The sequence below is a fragment of the Schistocerca cancellata genome, chromosome 9, assembly GCF_023864275.1.
Source record: "Schistocerca cancellata isolate TAMUIC-IGC-003103 chromosome 9, iqSchCanc2.1, whole genome shotgun sequence".
In the NCBI taxonomy this organism is placed as follows: domain Eukaryota; kingdom Metazoa; phylum Arthropoda; class Insecta; order Orthoptera; family Acrididae; genus Schistocerca; species Schistocerca cancellata.
In genome coordinates, this window is record NC_064634.1 from 484,048,298 (window position 1) to 484,072,882 (window position 24,585).

General features: G+C 44.0%; 1 protein-coding gene across 2 annotated transcripts in view; it reads right to left on the reverse strand.

The window, feature by feature from the left end:
* The window catches only part of LOC126100488 (fatty acyl-CoA reductase 1-like), a 149,382-nt gene that overhangs the window by 53,575 nt on the left and 71,222 nt on the right, over positions 1 to 24,585 (reverse strand). For both annotated transcript variants that reach the window (XM_049911096.1, XM_049911095.1), the window contains exons 5-6: positions 23,210 to 23,319; positions 8,919 to 9,111 (exon numbers count right to left, since the gene is read on the reverse strand). In XM_049911096.1, the coding sequence (XP_049767053.1) occupies positions 8,919 to 9,111; positions 23,210 to 23,319 (303 nt within the window). The remainder of the gene's footprint in view (positions 1 to 8,918; positions 9,112 to 23,209; positions 23,320 to 24,585) is intronic.

Genomic DNA, 24,585 nt, shown 5'->3' on the forward strand with positions numbered 1-24,585 from the left:
GGCAAGCTAAAAAGCCACCAGCACCTCGTTGTCCTTCTCGATCGACGCCATTGTGGCAACAAGTGAGGATTTTCCATGTGGCGATCCCATCACTTTCCCTTGCCACACACCCCGTCCTTTGCACTCTATTTATGCCGTTGATTCACTGAAACTGACAATGGCCAGGTGAGCGGTGTGCTGGCCACGGGCCTCTCCATATCCGTATCCAGTGACGCCAGCGGCTGAGGACAACACGTCGGTCTGTCAGTACCGTTGGGCCTTCTGAGGCCTGTTTGGACGGAGTTTGCTTTGAGTTTTATTCCTTCATACAGTACTTCTTGGTGTGCTGTTTATGTGGTGTCACCGCCAAACACCACACTTGCTAGGTGGTAGCTTTAAATCGGCCGCGGTCCGTTAGTACATGTCGGACCCGCGTGTCGCCACTGTCAGTAATTGCAGACCGAGCGCCACCACACGGCAGGTCCAGAGAGACGTACTAGCACTCGCCCCAGTTGTACGAAGACCTTGCTAGCGACTACACTGACGAAGCCTTTCTCTCATTTGCCGAGAGATAGTTAAAATAGCCTTCAGCTAAGTCCATGGCTACGACCTAGCAAGGCGCCATTAACCATATCTAGAGAGAGTCTCACTTGTATCATCCAGAATGCTGTATACAAATGATGGATTAAAGTTAAGTATTCCAGAAGCTACGTACTTTTCTTGATAGCATTCATTACGTATCCTGTTTCAGACATAACGCCAGCCGGCGTGTGTAAACGCGTGCCTTTCGGTTACCCGTCACTGTGGACTGGCTGTCTTGTCAGTCCACAACAGTTTACATAAAACGGTCAGTCAGTATTAAGTTTGACAGTTTATTTACAGGGCGACAATTATTGAACTACATGAAAAAACCCAACGTAAATTAGACATAAACAGTGCTGTGCGCCACTTTATTCAACATGTAAACGTCACCACAAATATTCGCGTTTAGGTTATGACACGTTCGATATGCCTGCTATCAAATGGTTCAATGTGTATGAAATCTTATGGGACTTAACTGCTAAGGTCATAAGTCCCTAAGATTACACACTACTTATCCTAAATTATCCTAAGGACAAGTTAAAAAGCCACCAGCACCTCGTTGTCCTCGTTGTCCACTTTATTCAACATGTAAACGTCACCACAAATATTCGCATTTAGGTTATGACACGTTCGATATGCCTGCCATCAAATGGTTCAAATGTGTATGAAATCTTATGGGACTTAACTGCTAAGGTCATAAGTCCCTAAGCTTATACACTACTTAACCTAAATTATCCTAAGGACAAGTTAAAAAGCCACCAGCACCTCGTTGTCCTCGTTGTCCACTTTATTCAACATGTAAACGTCACCACAAATATTCGCGTTTAGGTTATGACACGTTCGATATGCCTGCCATCAAATGGTTCAAATGTGTATGAAATCTTATGGGACTTAACTGCTAAGGTCATAAGTCCCTAAGCTTATACACTACTTAACCTAAATTATCCTAAGGACAAGTTAAAAAGCCACCAGCACCTCGTTGTCCTCGTTGTCCACTTTATTCAACATGTAAACGTCACCACAAATATTCGCATTTAGGTTATGACACGTTCGATATGCCTGCCATCAAATGGTTCAAATGTGTATGAAATCTTATGGGACTTAACTGCTAAGGTCATAAGTCCCTAAGCTTACACACTACTTAACCTAAATTATCCTAAGGACAAGTTAAAAAGCCACCAGCACCTCGTTGTCCTCGTTGTCCACTTTATTCAACATGTAAACGTCACCACAAATATTCGCGTTTAGGTTATGACACGTTCGATATGCCTGCCATCAAATGGTTCAAATGTGTATGAAATCTTATGGGACTTAACTGCTAAGGTCATAAGTCCCTAAGCTTACACACTACTTAACCTAAATTATCCTAAGGACAAACACACACGCCCATGCCCGAGGGAGGCCTCGAACCTCCGCCGGGACCAGCCGCACAGTCCATGATTGCAGCGCCCTAGACCGCTCAGCTAATCACGCGCGTGCCTGCCATCATTGGCGATGATGTGGTGCAGACGAATAGCGAAATTCTGCATGACCCGCTGAAGTGTCGGAGCATCGATGCTGTCGATGACAATCCTGAATGGCTGTTTTCAGCTCAGAAATGGTTTTGAGGCTATTCCTGTACACCTTGTCTCTAATATGACCCACATAAAAGGAGTCGCATGTGCTCAGATCCGGAGGATATGGCGGCCTATCGAGGCCCATGCCAGTGGCCTCTGGGTACCCCAGAGCCAGAATGCGGTCCCCAAAGTGCTCCTCCAGGACATCAAACACTCTCCCGCTCCGATGGGGTTGAGTTCTGTTTTGCACGAAGTACACCTTGCCGAAATCAGAATCACTTTGGATAATGGGGATGAAATAACGTTCACGTAACGTCCGATAGTCACCGTGCCATCAAGGAGTATCGCACCGATTATTATGTGACTGGACACTGCACACCACACAGTCACATGTTGAGGGTGAAGAGACTTCTCGATGGCGAAATGCGGATTCTCAGTCCCCCAAATGCGCCAGTTATGCTTACTGACGAACCCATCCAAATGAAAGTGGACTTTTTCGCTAAACCAGACCATTCATGCGTATACTAATTCTCATCATATCCCGCTGCAGTTTGAACTTCCTAACGCAAACCTTTCAGAAGTTATGACTGTTTTATTCAATAATTGTCACCCTGTATATACTTCGACACATTTACGTACTTTGACACACATAAAAAACAAGTAAGTGCACAAAATATAAAGTTAACACAAAACAGTTCTCCAGGCAACGCAAGTTCACGATACAGTACTTCACATAAAAACGCACAAAATTTTTAGGCTACACCTATGGTACACTAAAAATAGCGACTACAAAAATAGTTTGGTGACCTCAGAAACCTGTGATGTCCCCACAACACTTTCCATGTGTTCGCTGCGTTAGTTGAAAACTACAGGGTGTCCATAATGTTCCTGTTTCAGAACGCTGCAGAAAGAGAACAACTCCTTCGAATTACGTCAAATTTTAACAGCATATTATTGACGCAGGGGGAAACGTCATGGAACAAAAACAAATTAACGAAAATTTTACCAATTTGTGTTTCAATGTAAATGAGGGGATACAGATGACATGAGCCGTAGTATGACGGCTGTGGTTTGAGTCTCACATTACATCATCTGCAATGTTCAGTGTGTACGTGTGCACAAGTTTAGCAGCCAGTAGTTGTAACACTGGTAGCTAGATAAGCCCATCCATCACAGCAAAATCTTACCACATCGGATGGAAAAAAATGGATTTTTAATTCTTCTAAGCCCAAATATCGCATAAAGAACACAATGACACCAGTTTTAATTGTCTTTGGGCCAAAAACAGCATAAAAAGCAAAAGGACATTGGTTTTTCAATGTCCCGTTGCCAAAAACCGCATAAAAAGGAATATGCACAGAACATATTCAGTATGCTGTCCACTGCTTTCTGCGACAAGTTGAGATCGAGAAACAGCATGTTCCACAACAGGTCAGTGTGTCTCGGGGGTCACGTTAAGAATGCATTGCACAATGCTTGCCTTCAATTGAGCTACATTCGTAACTGCATAACTGGAGGACTCAACACCATATCTTTCCGATAAACCCAGAGCCAGTTACACGGGTAAAGATCAGGTTACCTGGACGGCCAGGCTGTAGGGAAATGACGGCTGATAATTCCAGCATATCCTAAATGCCCCTGCAGCAGCCCACATATCCAAACTATTGGAGGGTTTAAACGATGTCGGTGTGCAAAATTCACTCGTAGCCATTACCAATGAAGGTACAGGCAACAGGACCCGCAGGACTCTCCCCAAGAAAAAATACGGCCTTACAATAAACGACACCATCAGCCAAAATCACACAATTATTCTGCAATTCTTCGCATTCACATGTCCTTGGAGATGGAAATGTGCTTCATCTGCCCGTAGAACGTTCCATGGTCATTCGTTGTTCATTTCCGCACGAGTAAGAAATTCCCGAGTGATCGTTTTTCTTGTTGGTAGATCAGCACTAAACAACACCTGAACATGGTTGATGTTGTACAGATAGCAATGTAGGATGTTTTGTAGGATTTTATGCACTGTGCTCGCAGGCATGTTCAACGTTCAGGCAATTCCCCATGTACTGCATGATTGCACACCACCGCTCAACACTTCCTGCAATGCTGTGGCCACATCTTCAACAGATGTCGGACCAACTACTTTCCTCCCTTGGCCACACTGCACTTGAAAAGAATCTGTCTTTTCGAATTCTGTAATTATTTTCTCCAGATACTTGGCAGACATCGGACCAATGCCTTTTCTCATACCCTCGATTGTCCAGAACTTCTGCAGGACTACTGGCCTACAGTCACTATTCTAGCTTTACTAACAGGGCGATCCTTCTACATCTACATCTACATCCATACTCCGCAAGCCACCTGACGGTGTGTGGCGGAGGGTACCTTCAGTACCTCTATCGGTTCTCCCTTCTATTCCAGTCTCGTATTGTTCGTGGAAAGAAGGATTGTCGGTATGCCTCTCTGTGGGCTCTAATCTCTCTGATTTTATCCTCATGGTCTCTTCGCGAGATATACGTAGGAGGGAGCAATATACTGCTTGACTCTTCGGTGAAGGTATGTTCTCGAAACTTTGACAAAAGCCCGTACCGAGCTACTGAGCGTCTCTCCTGCAGAGTCTTCCACTGGAGTTTATCTATCATCTCCGTAACGCTTTCGCGATTACTAAATGATCCTGTAACGAAGCGCGCTGCTCTCCGTTGGATCTTCTCTATGTCTTGTATCAACCCTATCTGGTACGGATCCCACACTGCTGAGCAGTATTCAAGCAGTGGGCGAACAAGCGTACTGTAACCTACTTCCTTTGTTTTCGGATTGCATTTCCTTAGGATTCTTCCAATGAATCTCAGTCTGGCATCTGCTTTACCGACAATCAACATTATATGATCATTCCATTTTAAATCACTCCTAATGCGTACTCCCAGATAATTTATGGTATTAACTGCTTCCAGTTGCTGACCTGCTATTTTGTAGCTAAATGATAAAGGATCTATCTTTCTGTGTATTCGCAGCACATTACACTTGTCTACATTGAGATTCAGTTGCCATTCCCTGCACCATGCGTCAATTCGCTGCAGATCCTCCTGCATTTCAGTACAATTTTCCATTGTTACAACCTCTCGATACACCACAGCATCATCTGCAAAAAGCCTCAGTGAACTTCCGATGTCATCCACCAGGTCATTTATGTATATTGTGAATAGCAACGGTCCTATGACACTCCCCTGCGGCACACCTGAAATTACTCTTACTTCGGAAGACTTCTCTCCATTGAGAATAACATGCTGCGTCCTGTTATCTAGGAACTCCTCAATCCAATCACACAATTGGTCTGATAGTCCATATGCTCTTACTTTGTTCAATAAACGACTGTGGGGAACTGTATCGAACGCCTTGCGGAAGTCAAGAAACACGGCATCTACCTGTGAACCCGTGTCTATGGCCCTCTGAGTCTCGTGGACGAATAGCGCGAGCTGGGTTTCACATGACCGTCTTTTTCGAAATCCATGCTGATTCCTACAGAGTAGATTTCTAGTCTCCAGAAAAGTCATTATACTCGAACACAATACGTGTTCCAAAATTCTACAACTGATCGACGTTAGAGATATAGGTCTATAGTTCTGCACATCTGTTCGACTTCCCTTCTTGAAAACGGGGATGACCTGTGCCCTTTTCCAATCCTTTGGAACGCTACGCTCTTCTAGAGACCTACGGTACACCGCTGCAAGAAGGGGGGCAAGTTCCTTCGCGTACTCTGTGTAAAATTGAACTGGTATCCCATCAGGTCCAGAGGCCTTTCCTCTTTTGAGCGATTTTAATTGTTTCTCTATCCCTCTGTCGTCTATTTCGATATCTACCATTTTGTCATCTGTGCGACAATCTAGAGAAGGAACTACAGTGCAATCTTCCTCTGTGAAACAACTTTGGAAAAAGACATTTAGTATTTCGGCCTTTAGTCTGTTATCCTCTGTTTCAGTACCATTTTGGTCACAGAGTGCCTGGACATTTTGTTTTGATCCACCTACCGCTTTGACATAAGACCAAAATTTCTTAGGATTTTCTGCCAAGTCAGTACATAGAACTTTACTTTCGAATTCATTGAACGCCTCTCGCATAGCTCTCTTCACACTACATTTCGCTTCGCGTAATTTTTGTTTGTCTGCAAGGCTTCATGGAGACAGCCATGTTCAGCGTCTCGGATGGAAACTGAGGAACAGCCGTGCACTGCGAGTCTGTTGGTTTCCACCTTCCGACGCCATCAATGGGTAAAATTTTCGTTAAATTTGTTTCGCCTGTGCCAGTAATCCGCTATTCAAATTTGACGTCGTTCTGAGCAGTGGTTCTCTTTTTACAGCGTTTTGAAATTGGAACTTCACTTGTGGACACCCTGTACATTTATGTCTCGGACATTATATTACTTGCATATGTTACATGCATATGTACGGTAACATCTGACGTATATATCTCGCTAACGGATAATGATATCGAAAAAATTTTCAACTGAGGCCATCATCTTATGAGCAAACATAAAAAATTCTTACAGTTTGTCCTGAATGGGAATTATAGAAATGGCCGCAACCACAACTGGTACTTTTGGTACCCAAAAGTGATGTTTTTTTGCGGTTTTATCAGAAATTGCTCGTAAGTAAATTATATTTTTCCTAGCCATTTCAAGTCCACGCTAGACCACACCTAATGCAAATAAAGAACTGAGCTGCTCAGTTTCCCCAGGCTGAAGGAAGTGTGTAATATTTAAGATTTGGCACTGCACTATAGGACAGCAACAGAATGCACGTTCTTCCAATAGTTACGTAAAATATCGCTAGGCCAACGGCCATCTGAAACACTGGACTCTTTGTCTCTATGATCAAAAGAGCCTGAGATATATCCAGAAAAATCTAATTTTTGTGTGCGGCTTTTTGGAACTTATTTGTACAGTGCACTGTTGTGCACAGTCTGATTATCATTCTCACTGCATCTGAATTAATTTCATAGGGACGGCAACATGTATTCCTCGGCCCAACTACCACCATCTGGTAACCTCCTTACCATCACACACGTGTGTGAAGACTAGAAAGCGGGGGATGTGGTATCACGTACCCACACTACCCAACAGGTATCATCGTTTTCAGCAGAACAGCAAGTTTCCATCAGATGTCTATAGCAGTGATGCAGGATCCAGCAGAGCCAATGGAGCACCACTGATAAGCCAGTGGCTCTGTACCGTGAGCGCCCTCTGCTGCCTCAACACAGGACAGCCAGTGGCAGCCTCACAGTCCCACTCATGTTCAGACCCACTTCACTATGTGATGCTATGTAGACCCCGGCTATTTGTGGCTCCAACACCATCGATAGCGCTTCAGTACAGCAAGCCCCTACCTTGATGATATTATGATAGCTGCACTCAATTTCTTGCTATATTATTTACAACACTTGGAGAGATACAAGTTAAGTAAATCTTCTGTTTAATGTGTTAAATCGTTCGCCGATCATTTCTGCTCCTCTACAGCTTTCCTATGGCGACAGCTGTCGCACCACTTTGTAGCCCACATCTACCTACAGTTGTGTACGAAGTCATACACAGCAGGGGAGAGGAACTAGCAGAAATAAAGTTGTGGGGGCTGGTTGTAAGTCACGACTGGATAGCTCAGTCAGCAAGGTCATTGCCTACATAAGGCACTGGATCACGGGGTCCTGGGTTCGATTCCCGGCCGGGTTGAGGATTTTCTCTGCCTGGGGACTGGATGTTGGTGTTGTTGTCATCATTTCATCATCATCATTCGAAACAGTTGCTAGATTGGATTGAGTTAAAAATTGGACCGTGTAAAAATTGGGACTTTGTACGGGCGCTGATGACCGCACAATTGAGCGCCCCCCAAACTAAACATCATGATCATCGTCATCATACAAAAGGCACGATTCTGAGTTCGAGTTCCACCCAGCACACAGTGTTAGTCTGCCAGGAACAGTGCACTTGGCTCTGAGCACTATGGGACTTAACATCTGTGGTCATCAGTCCCCTAGAACTTAGAACTACTTAGACCTAACTAACCTAAGGACAGCACACAACACCCAGTCATCACGAGGCAGAGAAAATCCCTGACTCCGCCGGGAATCGAACCCGGGAACCCGGGCGCGGGAAGCGAGAACGCTACCGCACGACCACGAGCTGTGGACAACAGTGCACTTGGTTTTCGAAAACAGCCACAAGCCGTACTTTGTATTTTTCGTTATGACCGGTTTCGCTCTTCAAATGAACAAGAGCGTCATCAGAATATACAATTTAAAGTTGGCTGACAGCGTTAAAGATTGCCTTTACAGTTGGCTGACAGATCGAAAGATTAATTTGGCTGTATTTACGTTTAAATTACGTTTAAACTACTGTAGTAAATGATGACATTGACACTGACAGCGCTGTCAATGTCATCATTTACTACTGTACTTTAAATGTATGTTTAAGTGCTATAATATAGCCTAATTAATCTTAGAGCTGTCAGCCAACTGTATAATCAATCTTGAATGCTGTCAGACAACTTTAAACTGTATATTTTGATGATGCTCTTGCTCATTTGAAGAGCGAAACTGGTTTTAATAAAAAAATACAAAGTATGACTTGTGGCTGTTTTCGAAAACTTAGATTTAACAGTCGCTGCCCCTGCAGACAATGCCTGCTCTTGGTGAACAGCGCACATTTTGCTGCAGAATGAAAGAATGATATTGGCGTGTGGTGAATGGCTGAGTGGCTGTTAATGTTAAGTCAGATGGGCTAAAAGCAAATTAAAAATATGTTGTAATACTTACTTGGTTTGGGCGAAATGCCAGACGAGAGCGATGATGGCATTAGCAGTGCAGTCGACGGGGATGAGGTCGCCGTTGACGTCTGGGTCGCCGATGGCGCAGCGCAGCAGGCCCTTGCCGGCGGCCAGGAGCACTCCGACGGGGCCGTTCGTGTTGTCCACCCAACCCGGCATCGGCTCCTTGTACGTTGGAATCACTGCAGAACCAATCACTTCAGTTACACGGCTGATATTGGGATATGTCAACAGTTCACTAAACTGCAGTAGTGAAAACTCTCTTATCGCGCACGAACATGAACTTATGTTTTGAACTGGTTTCCAGAAAGGTTTTTCAACAGAAAATGCCATATATGCTTTCACCAATCAAATTTTGAATGATCTGAATAACCGAACACCACCCATTGGGATTTTTTGTGATCTCTCAAAGGCTTTTGATTGTGTAAATCATGAAATTCTGCTAGACAAGCTCAAGTATTGTGGCATGAGTGGGAAAGTGCACAAATGGTTTAATTCGTACCTAACTGGAAGAGTGCAGAAAGTTGAAATAAGTAGTTCTCATAATATGCAAAGATCAGCACATTCCTCAAACTGGGGAACTATCAAGAATGGGGTTCCACAAGGGTCAGCCTTGGGTCCTTTGTTGTTCTTAATATATATTAATGACTTGCCATTCTATATTCATGAAGAAGCAAAGTTAGTTCTCTTTGCTGATGATACAAGTATAGTAATCACACCTGACAAACAAGAATTAACTGATGAAATCGTCAAAATTGTCTTTCAGAAAATTACTAAGTGGTTCCTTGTAAACGGACTCTCACTGAATTTTGATAAGACACAGTACATACATTTCCATACAGTGAATGGTATGACGCCCTTAATAAATATCGACCTTAATCAGAAGCATATAGCTAAGGTAGAATATTCCAAATTTTTAGGTGTATCCATTGATGAGAGATTAAATTGGAAGAAACACATTGATGATCTGCTGAAACGTTTGAGTTCAGCTACTTATGAAATAAGGGTCATTGCAAATTTTGGTGATAAACATCTTAGTATATTAGCTTACTACGCCTATTTTCACTCGTTGCTTTCATATGACATCATATTTTGGGGTAATTCATCACTGAGGAATAAAGTATTTATTGCACAAAAGCGTGTAATCAGAATAATAGCTGGAGTCCACCCAAGATCATCCTGCAGACATTTATTTAAGGATCTAGGGATATTCACAGTAGCTTCTCAGTATATATACTCTGTTATGAAATTTGTTATTAACAACCAAACCCAATTCAAAAGTAATAGCAGTGTGCATAACTACAATACTAGGAGAAAGGATGATCTTCACTATTCAAGATAAAATCTAACTTTGGCACAGAAAGGGGTGAATTATACTGGCACTAAAGTCTTTGGTCACTTACCAAATAGTATCAAAAGTCTGACAGATAACCAACAAGTATTTAAGAAGAAATTAAAAGAATTTCTGACTGACAACTCCTTCTACTCCATAGAGGAATTTTTAGATATAAATTAAAAAAAATATTAATAAAAAAATAAAAAAATAAAAATAAAAAACACAAAAAATGAAAAAGTTGTTATATTAACTTAAGTATGTTGTTAAATTAACTTAATTATGTCATGTATTGGAAAATTTGACTCGTTCCACATCATTACGAAATATCGTATTCATGATCCATCTAATCTAATCTACTGGACACGAGTACGGAGATCACACAGACGCCGCAATCACTGCAGCCTGCACTATGCAGCACTCACGAGACACAGTGACCAGCTCTAGTTGGTATTCACAAGATAACATGGTCAGCAAATGTGGTGCTCATTAACTGCAGCCAGCAGTAGATAGCGTCAATAAGACACCGTGGGAAGCTGTAGGCAGCACTCAAAAGAGACTGTGTACAGCCCCAGGTCGCGTTCAAAACACACTACAGCCAGTGCTGCGCAGTGCTCAAAAGATAACAAGGCCAGCAATAGCCTGCACTTAAAAGATATCAGTGGCCAGCGCGAAGAGGTACACAGAAGAAACTGTGGCCAACATTAGGCAGTGCTCACAAGATGCTGGTGTCAATGCTGGAACGTCACAAGACACCATGGCCAGAGCTAGGAGGTGCCCACAAGACACTGGGCAGCACTCACAAGACATCATGGCCAGCATGGTGAGGCCCACAGAAGACACTGTGGTCAGTGGTGGGCATCTCTCATAAGGCTCTATGACCAGAGCTAGGTGTTCACAGGACACTGCGGCTAGTAGCACTAGGTAGCAGCCACAAGACGTTGCGGCCACCATGACGAGGGACTCACACGACACTGTGGTCAGTATTAGGCAGCTCTCATATTCCACTATGACCAGAGCTAGGAGGTGTTCACAAGACACTGTGGCTAGTAGCGCTAGGCAGCACTCAGAAGACATCATGACCATGATTATGAGACACTCAAAAGACACTATGGTCAGGGCTAGGAAGCTCTCATAGGCACTATGATCAGAGCTAGGAGGTGTTAACAAGACACTGTGGTTATTAGCACTAGGCAGCACTCAGAAGACATCATGGCCACCATGAAGAAGCACTCACAAGCCACTGTCGTCAGTGGTGGGCATCTCTCATAAGGCACTATGACCAGAGCTAGGTGTTCACAGGACACTGCGGCTAGTAGCGCTAGGTGGCAGTCACAAGACATCGCGGCCACCATGATGAGGGACTCACAATACACTATGGTCAGTGTTAGGCAGCTCTCATATTCCACTATGACCAGAGCTAGGAGGTGTTCACAAGACACTGTGGCTAGTAGCGCTAGGCAGCACTGAGAAGACATCATGGCCATGATTATGAGACACTCAAAAGACACGATGGTCAGGGATAGGAACCTCTCATAGGCACTATGATCAGAGCTAGGAGGTGTTAACAAGACACTGTGGTTATTAGCACTAGGCAGCACTCAGAAGACATCATGGCCACCATGAAGAAGCACTCACAAGACACTGCGGACAGTGGTGGGCATCTTTCATAAGGCACTATGACCTGAGCTAGGTGTTCACAGGACACTGCGGCTAGTAGCACTAGGTAGCAGCCACAAGACGTTGCGGCCACCATGACGAGGGACTCACAAGACACTGTGGTCAGTGTTAGGCAGCTCTCATATTCCATTATGACCAGAGCTAGGAGGTGTTAACAAGACACTGTGGCTAGTAGCGCTAGGCAGCACTGAGAAGACATCATGGCCATGATTATGAGACACTCAAAAGACACGATGGTCAGGGATAGGAACCTCTCATAGGCACTATGATCAGAGCTAGGAGGTGTTAACAAGACACTGTGGTTATTAGCACTAGGCAGCACTCAGAAGACATCATGGCCACCATGAAGTAGCACTCACAAGACACTGCGGACAGTGGTGGGCATCTTTCATAAGGCACTATGACCAGAGCTAGGTGTTCACAGGACACTGCGGCTAGTAGCGCTAGGTGGCAGTCACATCGCGGCCACCATGATGAGGGACTCACAAGACACTGTGGTCAGTGTTAGGCAGCTCTCATATTCCACTATGACCAGAGCTAGGAGGTGTTCACAAGACACTGTGGCTAGTAGCGCTAGGCAGCACTCAGAAGACATCATGACCATGATTATGAGACACTCAAAAGACACGATGGTCAGGGATAGGAACCTCTCATAGGCACTATGATCAGAGCTAGGAGGTGTTAACAAGACACTGTGGTTATTAGCACTAGGCAGCACTCAGAAGACATCATGGCCACCATGAAGAAGCACTCACAAGACACTGTGGACAGTGGTGGGCATCTTTCATAAGGCACTATGACCTGAGCTAGGTGTTCACAGGACACTGCAGCTAGTAGCGCTAGGTGGCAGTCACATCGCGGCCACCATGATGAGGGACTCACAAGACACTATGGTCAGTGTTAGGCAGCTCTCATATTCCACTATGACCAGAGCTAGGAGTTTTCACAAGACACTGTGGCTAGTAGCGCTTGGCAGCACTCAGAAGACATCATGGCCATGATTATGAGACACTCAAAAGACACTATGGTCAGGGCTAGGAAGCTCTCATAGGCACTATGACCAGTGCTAGGACGTGGTAACACGACACTGTGGTTATTAGCACTAGGCGGCACTCAGAATACATCATGGCTACCCTGATGAGGCACTCACAAGATGCTATGGCCAGTGCTAGGCAGCTGTCGCAAGACACCATGACAAGAGCTAGAAGGGGCTCACAAGACACTTGGCTAGCAGTAGATCTCGCTCATTAAAACGCCACTGTCAGTGCTGGGCAGCCCACAGCACTATGCAGCACTCACAGTACACTATGGCCACCACTAAGTAAGTGGCTCTCACAAGGTGCCACAGTCAGTGCAAGGTGGTGTTCACAAGACACCAGTGCAGAGCTGGGATGCGCTCCCAAGACACTGCCATCAGCACTACCCGGCTCCCACAATACACAAAGTGTAAAGATCTGACTAGGAAAAATATCGCCCTATTTTCCCTCACCACTTGCCACCTTCTGCCATTCGAGATTGGCTGAAATATGATTTTTTTCCAGCGTACTGGATCTTTCAGACGTTCACATCAGCACTGAAAATTGTGTTTCTTTCCTTCATTACTTTACTTCTCCTGTTACTTTCACTGTTCCTTGGCATGGGTTTGTGGTTGTATTCAAACGTCCATGGCCACTGTTCTAATATTGACCTTTTATTTTGAATGTACCCTACATCCGTTCTTTTAAAACGATGTGAGATTACATAAAATGAAGTTACACGGAATGAATCACAATTTATACACTGATGAACCAAAATATTATGACCCTGGCCCACCGCAACACTGAATGCCACCTAATGCCCCTGCGGACAAGTGAAGTGGTAGAAGTATGTATGCGGAGCATACGTGGACGGGCGATCACTCTAGCGAAAATGTGGGCTGCAAATAGAGAAATCCAATTAGATAAGCGACTTTGACAAAGGGTAGATTATTATTACGCTAGCCAATGAGCGAGTATGTCGAAAACAGCGCATCTGGTTGAATGGTCGCGTGCTACTGTCGTGAGCATCTACATAAAGCGATACAAGGACCTATGCAACTACCAGTATTTGCTAAATGGATCGACATCCACCACTCTTCACAGAAAGTCGTGTTCGGAGGCGGTGATCTGTGGCATCTCTGCCGAAAGAGCACAATGCTGGCGCACATACAAGTGGTTTGGAGCACAGCACTCATTATACATTGTTGAACATGGAGTTCCGCAGCAGACCACCCCTATGTGTTCACATGTTGACTCAATGACATCATCAATTACGACTGCAGTATGCACGGGACAATCGGGATTCGACCGTCGATCAATGGCAACGTGTCGGCTTTTCGAGTGAATCACATTTCTCCTTGAAACTTCCTGGCAGATTAAAACTGTGTGCCCGACTGAGACTCGAACTCGGGACCTTTGCCTTTCGCGGGCAAGTGCTCTACCATCTGAGCTACCGAAGCACCGAAAGGCAAAGGTCCCGAGTTCGAGTCTCGGTCGGACACACAGTTTTAATCTGCCAGGAAGTTTCATATCAGCGCACACTCCGCTGCAGAGTGAAAATCTCATTCTGGAAACATTTCTCCTTCATTACGTCGATTGTCGTCTTCACAAACGCTATCATCGAGGTGAACGGTGGCTCGAAACGTGCAGCGCGCCACGGACGCAGGCTGGCGGGACCAGTATTATGCTGTGGGGGACATTCTTTTGCTCTTGAGTGGGACTTGTGGTAGTGATCTAAGACACGCTGACAGCTGCGAACCACCTGCATCCCTTCATGCCTAGTGTCTTCCCCGACGGCGATGTCATCTTTCAGCAGTGTCATTGCCCATGTGACGGAGCCACCAGCTTGCAACAGTGGTTTAAGGAATCTATAGTGAACTCACGTTGTTGTCTCGGGGATCAAATTCGACTGATGTTAGTCATGTGGAACCCATGTGGGTCGTTATCGGGCGCCATCACCGTATACGCAAATCAGCGGCCCGTTACTTACGCAAATTACACGAGCCGTGCATAGACATCTAACGCCACATACCTCCGCAATCCTACCAGCAAACTGTCAGATCCCTGATACGCAGAATCAGTTATGTATTACGTTCCAAAGACGGACAAAGAAGATATTAAACAGGTGGTCGTAATGGTTTGGCTCATCAGTTTATTGTATCTCATTTGTTCCGAAATCGCTGTCGTTGAAGAGTTCTTAGTTCCTGGATGATGGGTCATAAAACATACACTAGTTGTATTGCTAGTAGGTTTATTGGCCGAGCATGAGCTGAACGGGCGGATCTAGCGTGAGCCACAGATGGTACCCACTGGCGTGAATGTGTTAAATTGTTTGTGTAACGTAGGAAGTATGAGTATTTTCTTTGAGTTTTGTGTCGAATATTTCCAGAATTCTGTGCTTCTGGCTGTGGTTTCCAATCCAGGAAGGGAGTGAAACATCAATAGGATTCTTTCTGAAGTGAGAAATGCTGTAATTTAGTAGAGTGTGATTGATGGAAATCAGCAGAGGTAACTGGCAGCGTACAAGAGAAGAGTGGCTGCGTGCAGTAAGTACAATATTCATGCATTACCATATATTATGGCCGAGGGCTTCTAGGCGCTACAGTCTGGAACCGCGCGACCGCTACGGTCGCAGGTTCGAATCTTGCCTCGGGCATGGATGTGTGTGATGTCCTTAGGTTTAAGTAGTTCTAAGTTCTAGGGGATTGATGACCTCAGAAGTTGAGTCCCATAGTGCTCAGAGCCATTTTTTTGAAAGGCCGGAATAGATTTAAGTGTGACAAATTTTGATAAAAACTGATGTCGAAATTTCTGTGGTTAAATTATTGTCGTATCGATGTTTTAAACTTTAGACAATCGTTAGAAACGTTTCGAAAATATGATGTATAACTGTGTCAAAAAACAAATTCTCGTTCCGATTTGTATTTAATGTAACATACCGGAAGCATGCATTTCCTATTCGTGTCCGTGACTGGAGTGTATCATTACAGGAAATAGTACCGCGAACAATATAAGCATAACAGCCAAGCAAATGTCAGCGGAAAAGAATACCCGACTTTTTAAAGATTACTCCGTGTTTTATAGCTGTTTCTGCACTACAGTAAGGAATCCGAAACGCATATACTACGTACAATCTGAGCATAAAACGTTGTCATACATGAAACGTAACGAAAATTAAATTTCAGAGAATGAATATTAAGTAAGAGATGTTAGTTTTTTAAATTTGTGTTAAAATGTCACGAAAACTGCTTTAGAGTTCCAGTGTTTGTCTTGTGGATTTGTATTTTCCTTCTAAAAACGTTGTCTTGCACCCTAATATTGGTTAACTTTTTCCGTTTCTGAGGATTCGAGATGATCAGTTGAAAGCTACAGATACTTAAGCAACGCTGCTACTGTAGTAGAAACTGTGGAATGTCTCGCCATTCCTGTTAATGAATGTATGACGAACACTGAAATTTGACCTACTTAGAAAATGTATTTTTTCGACAGATTACGTTTCCATTTGTTGGTGGTGAAAATTCGAGAGGCTCTGTTCGAAGCTTGCGCTCTACCTCAGCAGTGCATGAGACACCTGAGTTCGCGTCTTTAATAAAAAGAAAGCAAGTGAAAGCACTTCGACCAGCAGCATCTTCGGCCCAATACGCCCGCCGCTGATAAAATGCCCTATAAATAGCTTTCATCCTGTATAAAGCTCAGCATAGGTGCCGTACGACCATCTTGCGATTTCGAATTGCAACTTATTCTTCTGCACATACAGGGTGTTTCAAAAATGACCGGTATATTTGAAACGGCAATAAAAACTAAACGAGCAGCGATAGAAATACACCGTTTGTTGCAATATGCTTGGGACAACAGTACATTTTCAGGCAGACAAACTTTCGAAATTACAGTAGTTACAATTTTCAACAACAGATGGCGCTGCGGTCTGGGAAACTCTATAGTACGATATTTTCCACATATCCACCATGCGTAGCAATAATATGGCGTAGTCTCTGAATGAAATTACCCGAAATCTTTGACAACGTGTCTGGCGGAATGGCTTCACATGCAGATGAGATGTACTGCTTCAGCTGTTCAATTGTTTCTGGATTCTGGCGGTACACCTGGTTTTTCAAGTGTCCCCACAGAAAGAAGTCACAGGGGTTCATGTCTGGCGAATAGGGAGGCCAATCCACGCCGCCTCCTGTATGTTTCGGATAGCCCAAAGCAATCACACGATCATCGAAATATTCATTCAGGAAATTAAAGACGTCGGCCGTGCGATGTGGCCGGGCACCATCTTGCATAAACCACGAGGTGTTCGCAGTGTCGTCTAAGACAGTTTGTACCGCCACAAATTCAAGAAGAATGTCCAGATAGCGTGATGCAGTAATCGTTTCGGATCTGAAAAATGGGCCAATTATTCCTTTGGAAGAAATGGCGGCCCAGACAAGTACTTTTGGAGGATGCAGGGACGATGGGACTGCAACATGGGGCTTTTCGGTTCCCCATATGCGCCAGTTCTGTTTATTGACGAAGCCGTCCAGGTAAAAATAAGCTTCGTCAGTAAACCAAATGCTGCCCACATGCATATCGCCGTCATCAATCCTGTGCACTATATCGTTAGCGAATGTCTCTCGTGCAGCAATGGTAGCGGCGCTGAGGGGTTGCCGCGTTTGAATTTTGTACGGATAGAGGTGTAAACTCTGGCGCATGAGACGATACGTGGACGTTGGCGTCATTTGGACCACAGCTGCAACACGGCAAATGGAAACCCGAGGCCGCTGTCGGATCACCTGCTGCACTAGCTGCGCGTTGCCCTCTGTGGTTGCCGTACGCGGTCGCCCTACCTTTCCAGCACGTTCATCCGTCACGTTCCCAGTCCGTTGAAATTTTTCAAACAGATCCTTTATTGTATCGCTTTTCGGTCCTTTGGTTACATTAAACCTCCGTTGAAAACTTCGTCTTGTTGCAACAACACTGTGTTCTAGGCGGTGGAATTCCAACACCAGAAAAATCCTCTGTTCTAAGGAATAAACCATGTTGTGTACAGCACACTTGCACGTTGTGAACAGCACACGCTTACAGCAGAAAGACGACGTACAGAATGGCGCACCCACAGACTGCGTTGTCTTCTATACCTTTCACATCACTTGCAGCGCCATCTGTTGTTGAAAATTGTAACTACTGTAATTTCGAAAGTTTGTGCGCCTGAAAATGTACTGTTGTCCCAAGCATATTGCAACAAACGGTGTATTTCTATCGCTGCTCGTTTAGTTTTTATTGCCGTTTCAAATATACCGGTCATTTTTGAAACACCCTGTACTTCTAATAAAGAGGAACGAAAATCCATTGACAGTAACCATGTTGTCTCGCTAAGACGGCCCTACATACATAACAAATAATAAAGGAACTGGGAGTCTAGTAAGTTGTTATCGAACGCGTCTCCTTGTTGTGATTTATAAACAGGCGTTCGAGAGATATCAACAGCGAGAATGGATGCCATGACCACACAGGACCCTTCAGAAACAGGCCGTGATGCGCACGGCAACAGGGAGAGACACCCTCATAGAAGGCTATGAGCCATCAGCTGGGGTGGCGAGTGTTAATACCTGGCACAGTATGTCTGTTTAGCTAAAATCAGATTTACACGTATTAAACGTAATTCTGAAACATTAATTCACGCCTTAGTAATTCTGCTGGTTTGTAGACCTACATAATTTTAGCGTGGCGTATACGACCCAGCAAACTAAACAGAACCTAGAAAACATTAGTATGTGGTATGTCAAATCAGTCTTTAAATTATTATATTGTAACTTTGTGTGGAATATTTTATGTCTTCAATTGTCACGAGAATAAGTCTGTTCTGGCTTGTGTACCTTTTTACAATACTGCCACGTTGATAATATCACTCTGCAAACAAAAATTTAACTTCGAAACTCCTAGGTCCAAATAAAAATATGGACACATGTGTTCCACCACAATGAATTTCATAATCGGGAGGCTTAAATTTTGTTTTGAAGCGAAATTCTATTACTGGTCATAACGCAAGACAGCAGATAAGTTTTATTTTCCAAATATATGTAACATAAAACATAAGTTGTAACAAATTATAACTACGAAAGCGTTAATACCGTGGCATCGATAGGTAGGAGTCGAGAATAATTCTGCGGGGACATTACATTCTTTCGCCGTAAAATACGGGAGAGATTATGTGTTTCGCGCCCGCCACTAATTTCTCTCATGTGAGAGAAATTCTTCATCTCAGAGTAGCGCTTGAAACCCACATGCTAAATTATTTGCTGGGGGCGCAAGAATACATGCTTGTCTTAAACCTTTTTAATATGAGTCCGACGTTCTTGGTCTTCTACTCTTGGCGCTTGTAAATATTATCCATCTGTCCCTATAGCTTACCCCTATTTTTCTCATAATTTCGAACATATTATACCGTCTGACATTGGTGAACACTTTTTCCAGGTTGACAAATCCTATAAACGGGTCTTGATTTTTCTTTAGTCTTGCTTCCGTTATCAGCCGCAACGTAAGAACTGTCTCTTTGGTCCTTTACATTACCAAAAGACAAACTGGCCGTCATTTAACATATATTCAATTTTCTTTCCCATTAATCTGTATATGACTCTTGTCAGCAAGTTGGATGCATGAGCTGTTGAACTGATTGGACAATAATTCTCGCACTTGTCGGCTCTTGCAATTTTCGAAATTGTGTGGATGATGTTTTCCCGTTGCATTCTAGATGGTATATCGGCAGTCTCACAAATTATACACACCAACATGAGTAGTTGTTTTGTTGCCACTCACCCAATGATTTTGGAAATTCTGCTTGAATGTTATCTATCACTTCTGCTTTATTCGATCTTAAGTATTCCAAAGCTTTTCTAAGTTCTAAACCTGTAATTAATTATGGATCTAACGTATGATTTTATTGTAGTGTCGTACACTTTCGACACCACGCAAGGCAGTCACATCAAGAAGTCGGCAGCAAATCGTGGACATCCTCAGCAGCTCACGAGGCCAGTTCCACCACTTAAGAAGCTGGCTGGCTCTGAGCACTATGGGACTCAACTGCTGTGGTCATAAGTCCCCTAGAACTTAGAACTACTTAAACCTAACTAACCTAAGGACAGCACACAACACCCAGCCATCACGAGGCAGAGAAAATCCCTGACCCCGCCGGGAATCGAACCCGGGAACCCGGGCGTGACTTAAGAAGCGACCGCACCTACGCCAAAAGTCTGATAGTGAGGTTAACTCGGCGCATTCGAAGCTAGCTAGCTAGCCTCACCTCTCTGTTGATATTGTCTAAGCCGAACTTGCTTGTATTAAGGAATTACTGCAATACAGATGGACTTGGCTGAACTGAAGTTAAATAAACCGGAGTGAAAAACGTATCCTAACGTAAAAAAATCGTAGCACCAAAAAGGATTTGGGCGATATAAACGGAAGTTGATTGGCTTGTTTATATATCTGAAAGATGATGTCTAATAACATGTCACGGCTGTCGAATAAGGGTGGTGCTAGTAGAGTCACTATCAGGATGCAAATCAGGTTTGTTTAAATACAAGCTGTAACGGTCGTGAGCGTTAGTTACCTTTGAGGCTTGACGCGGTGAGCTGACGTTAGTCAAGAACGCCTTTATGGCGACAAAGACGCCATTGTCAACATCTCACGAGGTGGTGAGGACGAGGTGGTGTAAAAGGGCTACGAGAAGTTGGATGTTCCTTCTGTACTATTGCAGACATAACTGGCAGGGATGTAGCAAATGTATATGACTGCTGGCAGCGGTGGCTACGAGGATGTACGGTCGCGCTAAAGAAAGGGCTACTATCGCGTGGGGAGACCATCGGGTTCAGCGTATGGCTCTGGCGCATCATACTGCATATGCAGTAGCAGTATGAGCAGCAGATGGCACCACAATGACGCAACGAACTGTTACAAATTGGTTACTTCAAGGAGAGCTCCGAGCCAAATGCCCTTTAACGCCGTTTGCGGCTTCAGTGGCGTGAAGCCAGAGGTCATTCGAGGTGAGGATGGACGTCTGCTGCGTTTTCTGATGAAAGCTGGTTCTGCCTCGGTGCCAATGATGGCCGTATGTCGGTTAGGATTGTGAGGATTATCATGTTTGGTTTTCTTTGGGGCGCTCAACTGTGCGGTTATCAGCGGCCGTACAAATTCCCAACCTTACTCTGTCCAATCCCGCCACTTTCATGAATGACAAACACTCAGTCATCTCGAGGCAGATGAAAATCCCTGACACCGTCGGGTATCGAACCCGGGACCCCGCGCTCGGGAAGCGAGAACGCGACCGCGATCGGTTAGGACAATTACTCTCAGTATTAACTTTAGTAATTCGTAGTCACTATCATTTACTCAAATTGTCACTATGGACACTCAAATCGTTTTTATGACATTTTTCACATTAAAACTGTTGTTTCTTGGGTAACCATGATATAAAAAAAGTACAGTATGTGTGAAACCACGATCCGACGTAAGAGAGGGTATGATGACTCCAATCAAATCAGGTTAAATAAAGAAATCAATTAAAACAACACAATTTTGACTGCATTTTTCAGTTAAAATTCGAAGTAAGCAGAGTCAGCACCACATCCGATGCTTGCTGTAGAGTAAACAAAACATCAGCTGACTGTGTTAGAAGTTCGTTATTTCCACGTAAGACTGGTTCGCTATCAACTTAGACAAACAAGTCTTTGAATGATATTCCCATCTGTAGTCCCATAGAATAGCATACAACTTCTTTGGAAGTTCGTTTCTATTCACCCCATTATTTCTATTCATTCCATTTCACGATATCTAATTTCACTGCTATTATCGTGATATTTCCACGTTTCACATGTGCCGCGTTAGTTAGTAATGGCGTTCACCTTTGCAGTTACACTTTCTCTCTATTGTTTAACCTGGTGAGTACCGAACTGTGTAAACACTAAACAGAAAATACAAATATTTCGTTTCGCGGTCTGATTCATTAGCACTTTATCCCCAGCACAGAACCCCACTAAACTGTCCTGTATTTCAGATGTTATGATTTTGACACACTCGCCAGAAGGCACATAGTGACAAACAACGCATTGATTTTCAATCAGTTCGTTGTAAGAACAGCTTTACAGAAACTTTTTGCAGAATCCCTCCTTTGATAATCTGTGCTGAGATGAATTTTCTGTGATGCGCTTCGCATATGTAACCCTGTACGGAAATATGACTTGTCATTACAAGAGGGGGAGTGAGAATTCACTTTTGCAGTCGAGGCTGTTGCTGTGTCAGTTAGCTACATTTTCCTCCACACTTGATAAAGGAATGAGCAGCGTGTAGATTAAAACGCAAAGTTGGGTGCACGTCATGCGCAGAATGCAAAGACAGGGTGTAACGAAAAGGAATGGCCAAACTTCCAGGCAACATTCCTCAAAAATGAAGAAATACAATATTTTATATGCACATCTGCCCTTAAACACTTTATTTCCATGTCAGTACTCATTTTATACTTCTTTTCATAATCACATTAATCATGGGAAAGACACAGAAACAGAAAGTACTAGCCATTACGTGAAATGTTTTCTTAAATGAAGTGTTCAAAATACCGTCTTATCTACAACTGGTTAGAATGTACAGTCAGTTGTAATTCTTAGGTTCAGCGTCAGTATTTGTGGTTCCGTAGGAACGAAGGTAATGTTGAGAAGTGATTCACGTCATTAATCTTTTTGACACGCTCTACCAGCATCAAGCCCATATCATCCACCAACGTAGCTTCCCGTACACTGCAATGGAAGTGTACTTAGACACAGAGCTGCCAGATATTCATTCACTGTACAGATTAACGGATGGTAATATCTGTGGCGCTCAACATTGGCATGTGCAGAGATTTCCATAACGACGGTGGCCCTATAGAAAGCTGTTTGAAGCAACTCATCGTCGCCTTAAGGAAGATGGGACCTTTGAACCCACTACTGGTGACTGGGAAAGGGTTAAAAGGGCGAGGGTACCTCAGCTGTGGAGGAACATCTTCTTATTTTCAGGACAACCCTGGCGTCAGCGTAAGACAAATGGCTGCAGCAAGTAATGTCCGCCACATGACTGGAGAGTGCTATGCGAGACCCTGATGTACACGCACCGTGAATACAATGTGGAAGCACTGTCAGTGGCTGATTCTTCTGCACGGATACACTTCTGCGAATGATTGATGCATATCTTTTTTAATATGCTGTATATTAAACAGTCCTAGCAATGCGAGCGTATACTTACCAATGGACGGTCTGGAAATAATAATTGGTAGTCTGGAGGCGTAATCGGCTACAAGTTTCTCAGCGAGGTTCTTGGATAACACGTACGTGTTAGGCAGGTTTCCCAGTAATCTGTTGGCAGATCCAAAACACATAAGTCAACAGAGTAATCTTAAGAAAATGAGAGAGTGTTTAGGGACGACATTTCTTTATGTAACAAAACTAGGTGCACCGTTTCGCCACGTGTGTTCGGTGACTGTTTTGACGCTACTGACATTCAGAGACGGTGTTAAAACTGCCGTGTGATGAACGTCGTTTCAAAGATGTTGCTGCCGGCCGGTGTGTCCGAGCGGTTCTAGGCGCGGTCTGGAACCGCGCGATCGATACGGTCGCAGGTTCGAATCCTGCCTCGGGCATGGATGTGTGTGATGTCCTTAGGTTAGTTAGGTTTAAGTAGTTCTAAGTTCTAGGGGACTGATGACCTCAGCAGTTAAGTCCCATAGTGCTCAGAGCCATTTGACCGATTTGAAAGATGTTGCTGAAAATATTGGCTGTTTACATTAATGCACAGCTGGCATTGCGCACTAATGTTTGTCTAACACACTCAAAACAATCAGATGCTTCACTAATAGTGGCTGAAGCTTCAGACCAGTAAACCAGGCCCTCTGGAGTGTCTGTGCAGTCAGGCAAGGATTACTGTTCCAGATCGACGAGACCCTGGACGTCAGAGAGCATTGGGACATTGTTGTTGGATTTGGAGCGGACCACCACTACTGTGGCCATTGGTTTCTCCTGACATTACTCTTAATGTGGCCGGGAGATGAAGCGTTTGCTGTTCGAAACATCGATAGACACTCTAGAAGGGGTGGTTGCCCGAATTCTGTCGTTCTGTGAATGGGTTGCAAGAGGTGGCTGCGTGAGGAAATACATATCACATCTAATTAGCATCTTTCAAATGGAGCCTGTTTGCAGATGATATTTTTGAGATTACTGTGTAGATTTTACTTCGGAACGCTTTGGCGCGGTCGGTGAGTACGTGAATGGAAACTTTGCTTTTCCATTGCACATCGTCTTCATAACTGCTTTGTATGCTAGATTGAAAATCGTAAATCTTTTTTCTTGCCGTTTCTCTCTGAGAGACTGAGTTTTACATAGTCTATTGAATTTTGGCAATCTCAGTTCGATTGCCAGTTACCGAGAGCACCATCAGTGTCCGCGTCGGTAATACCTTGCGTAAATATATGTATATGAGCAAATTACTTTTTGTCTCATAAGCGAATTTTCCAGAAACACAATAGCAGATCCTCCTTTCCATCACCGCACCCCCATGCCATTTTTCTAAAAGCTCTCAGCTACAACCTCCCAAAGCACCAAGTCTATTTTTGTTGCTTTTTTTAT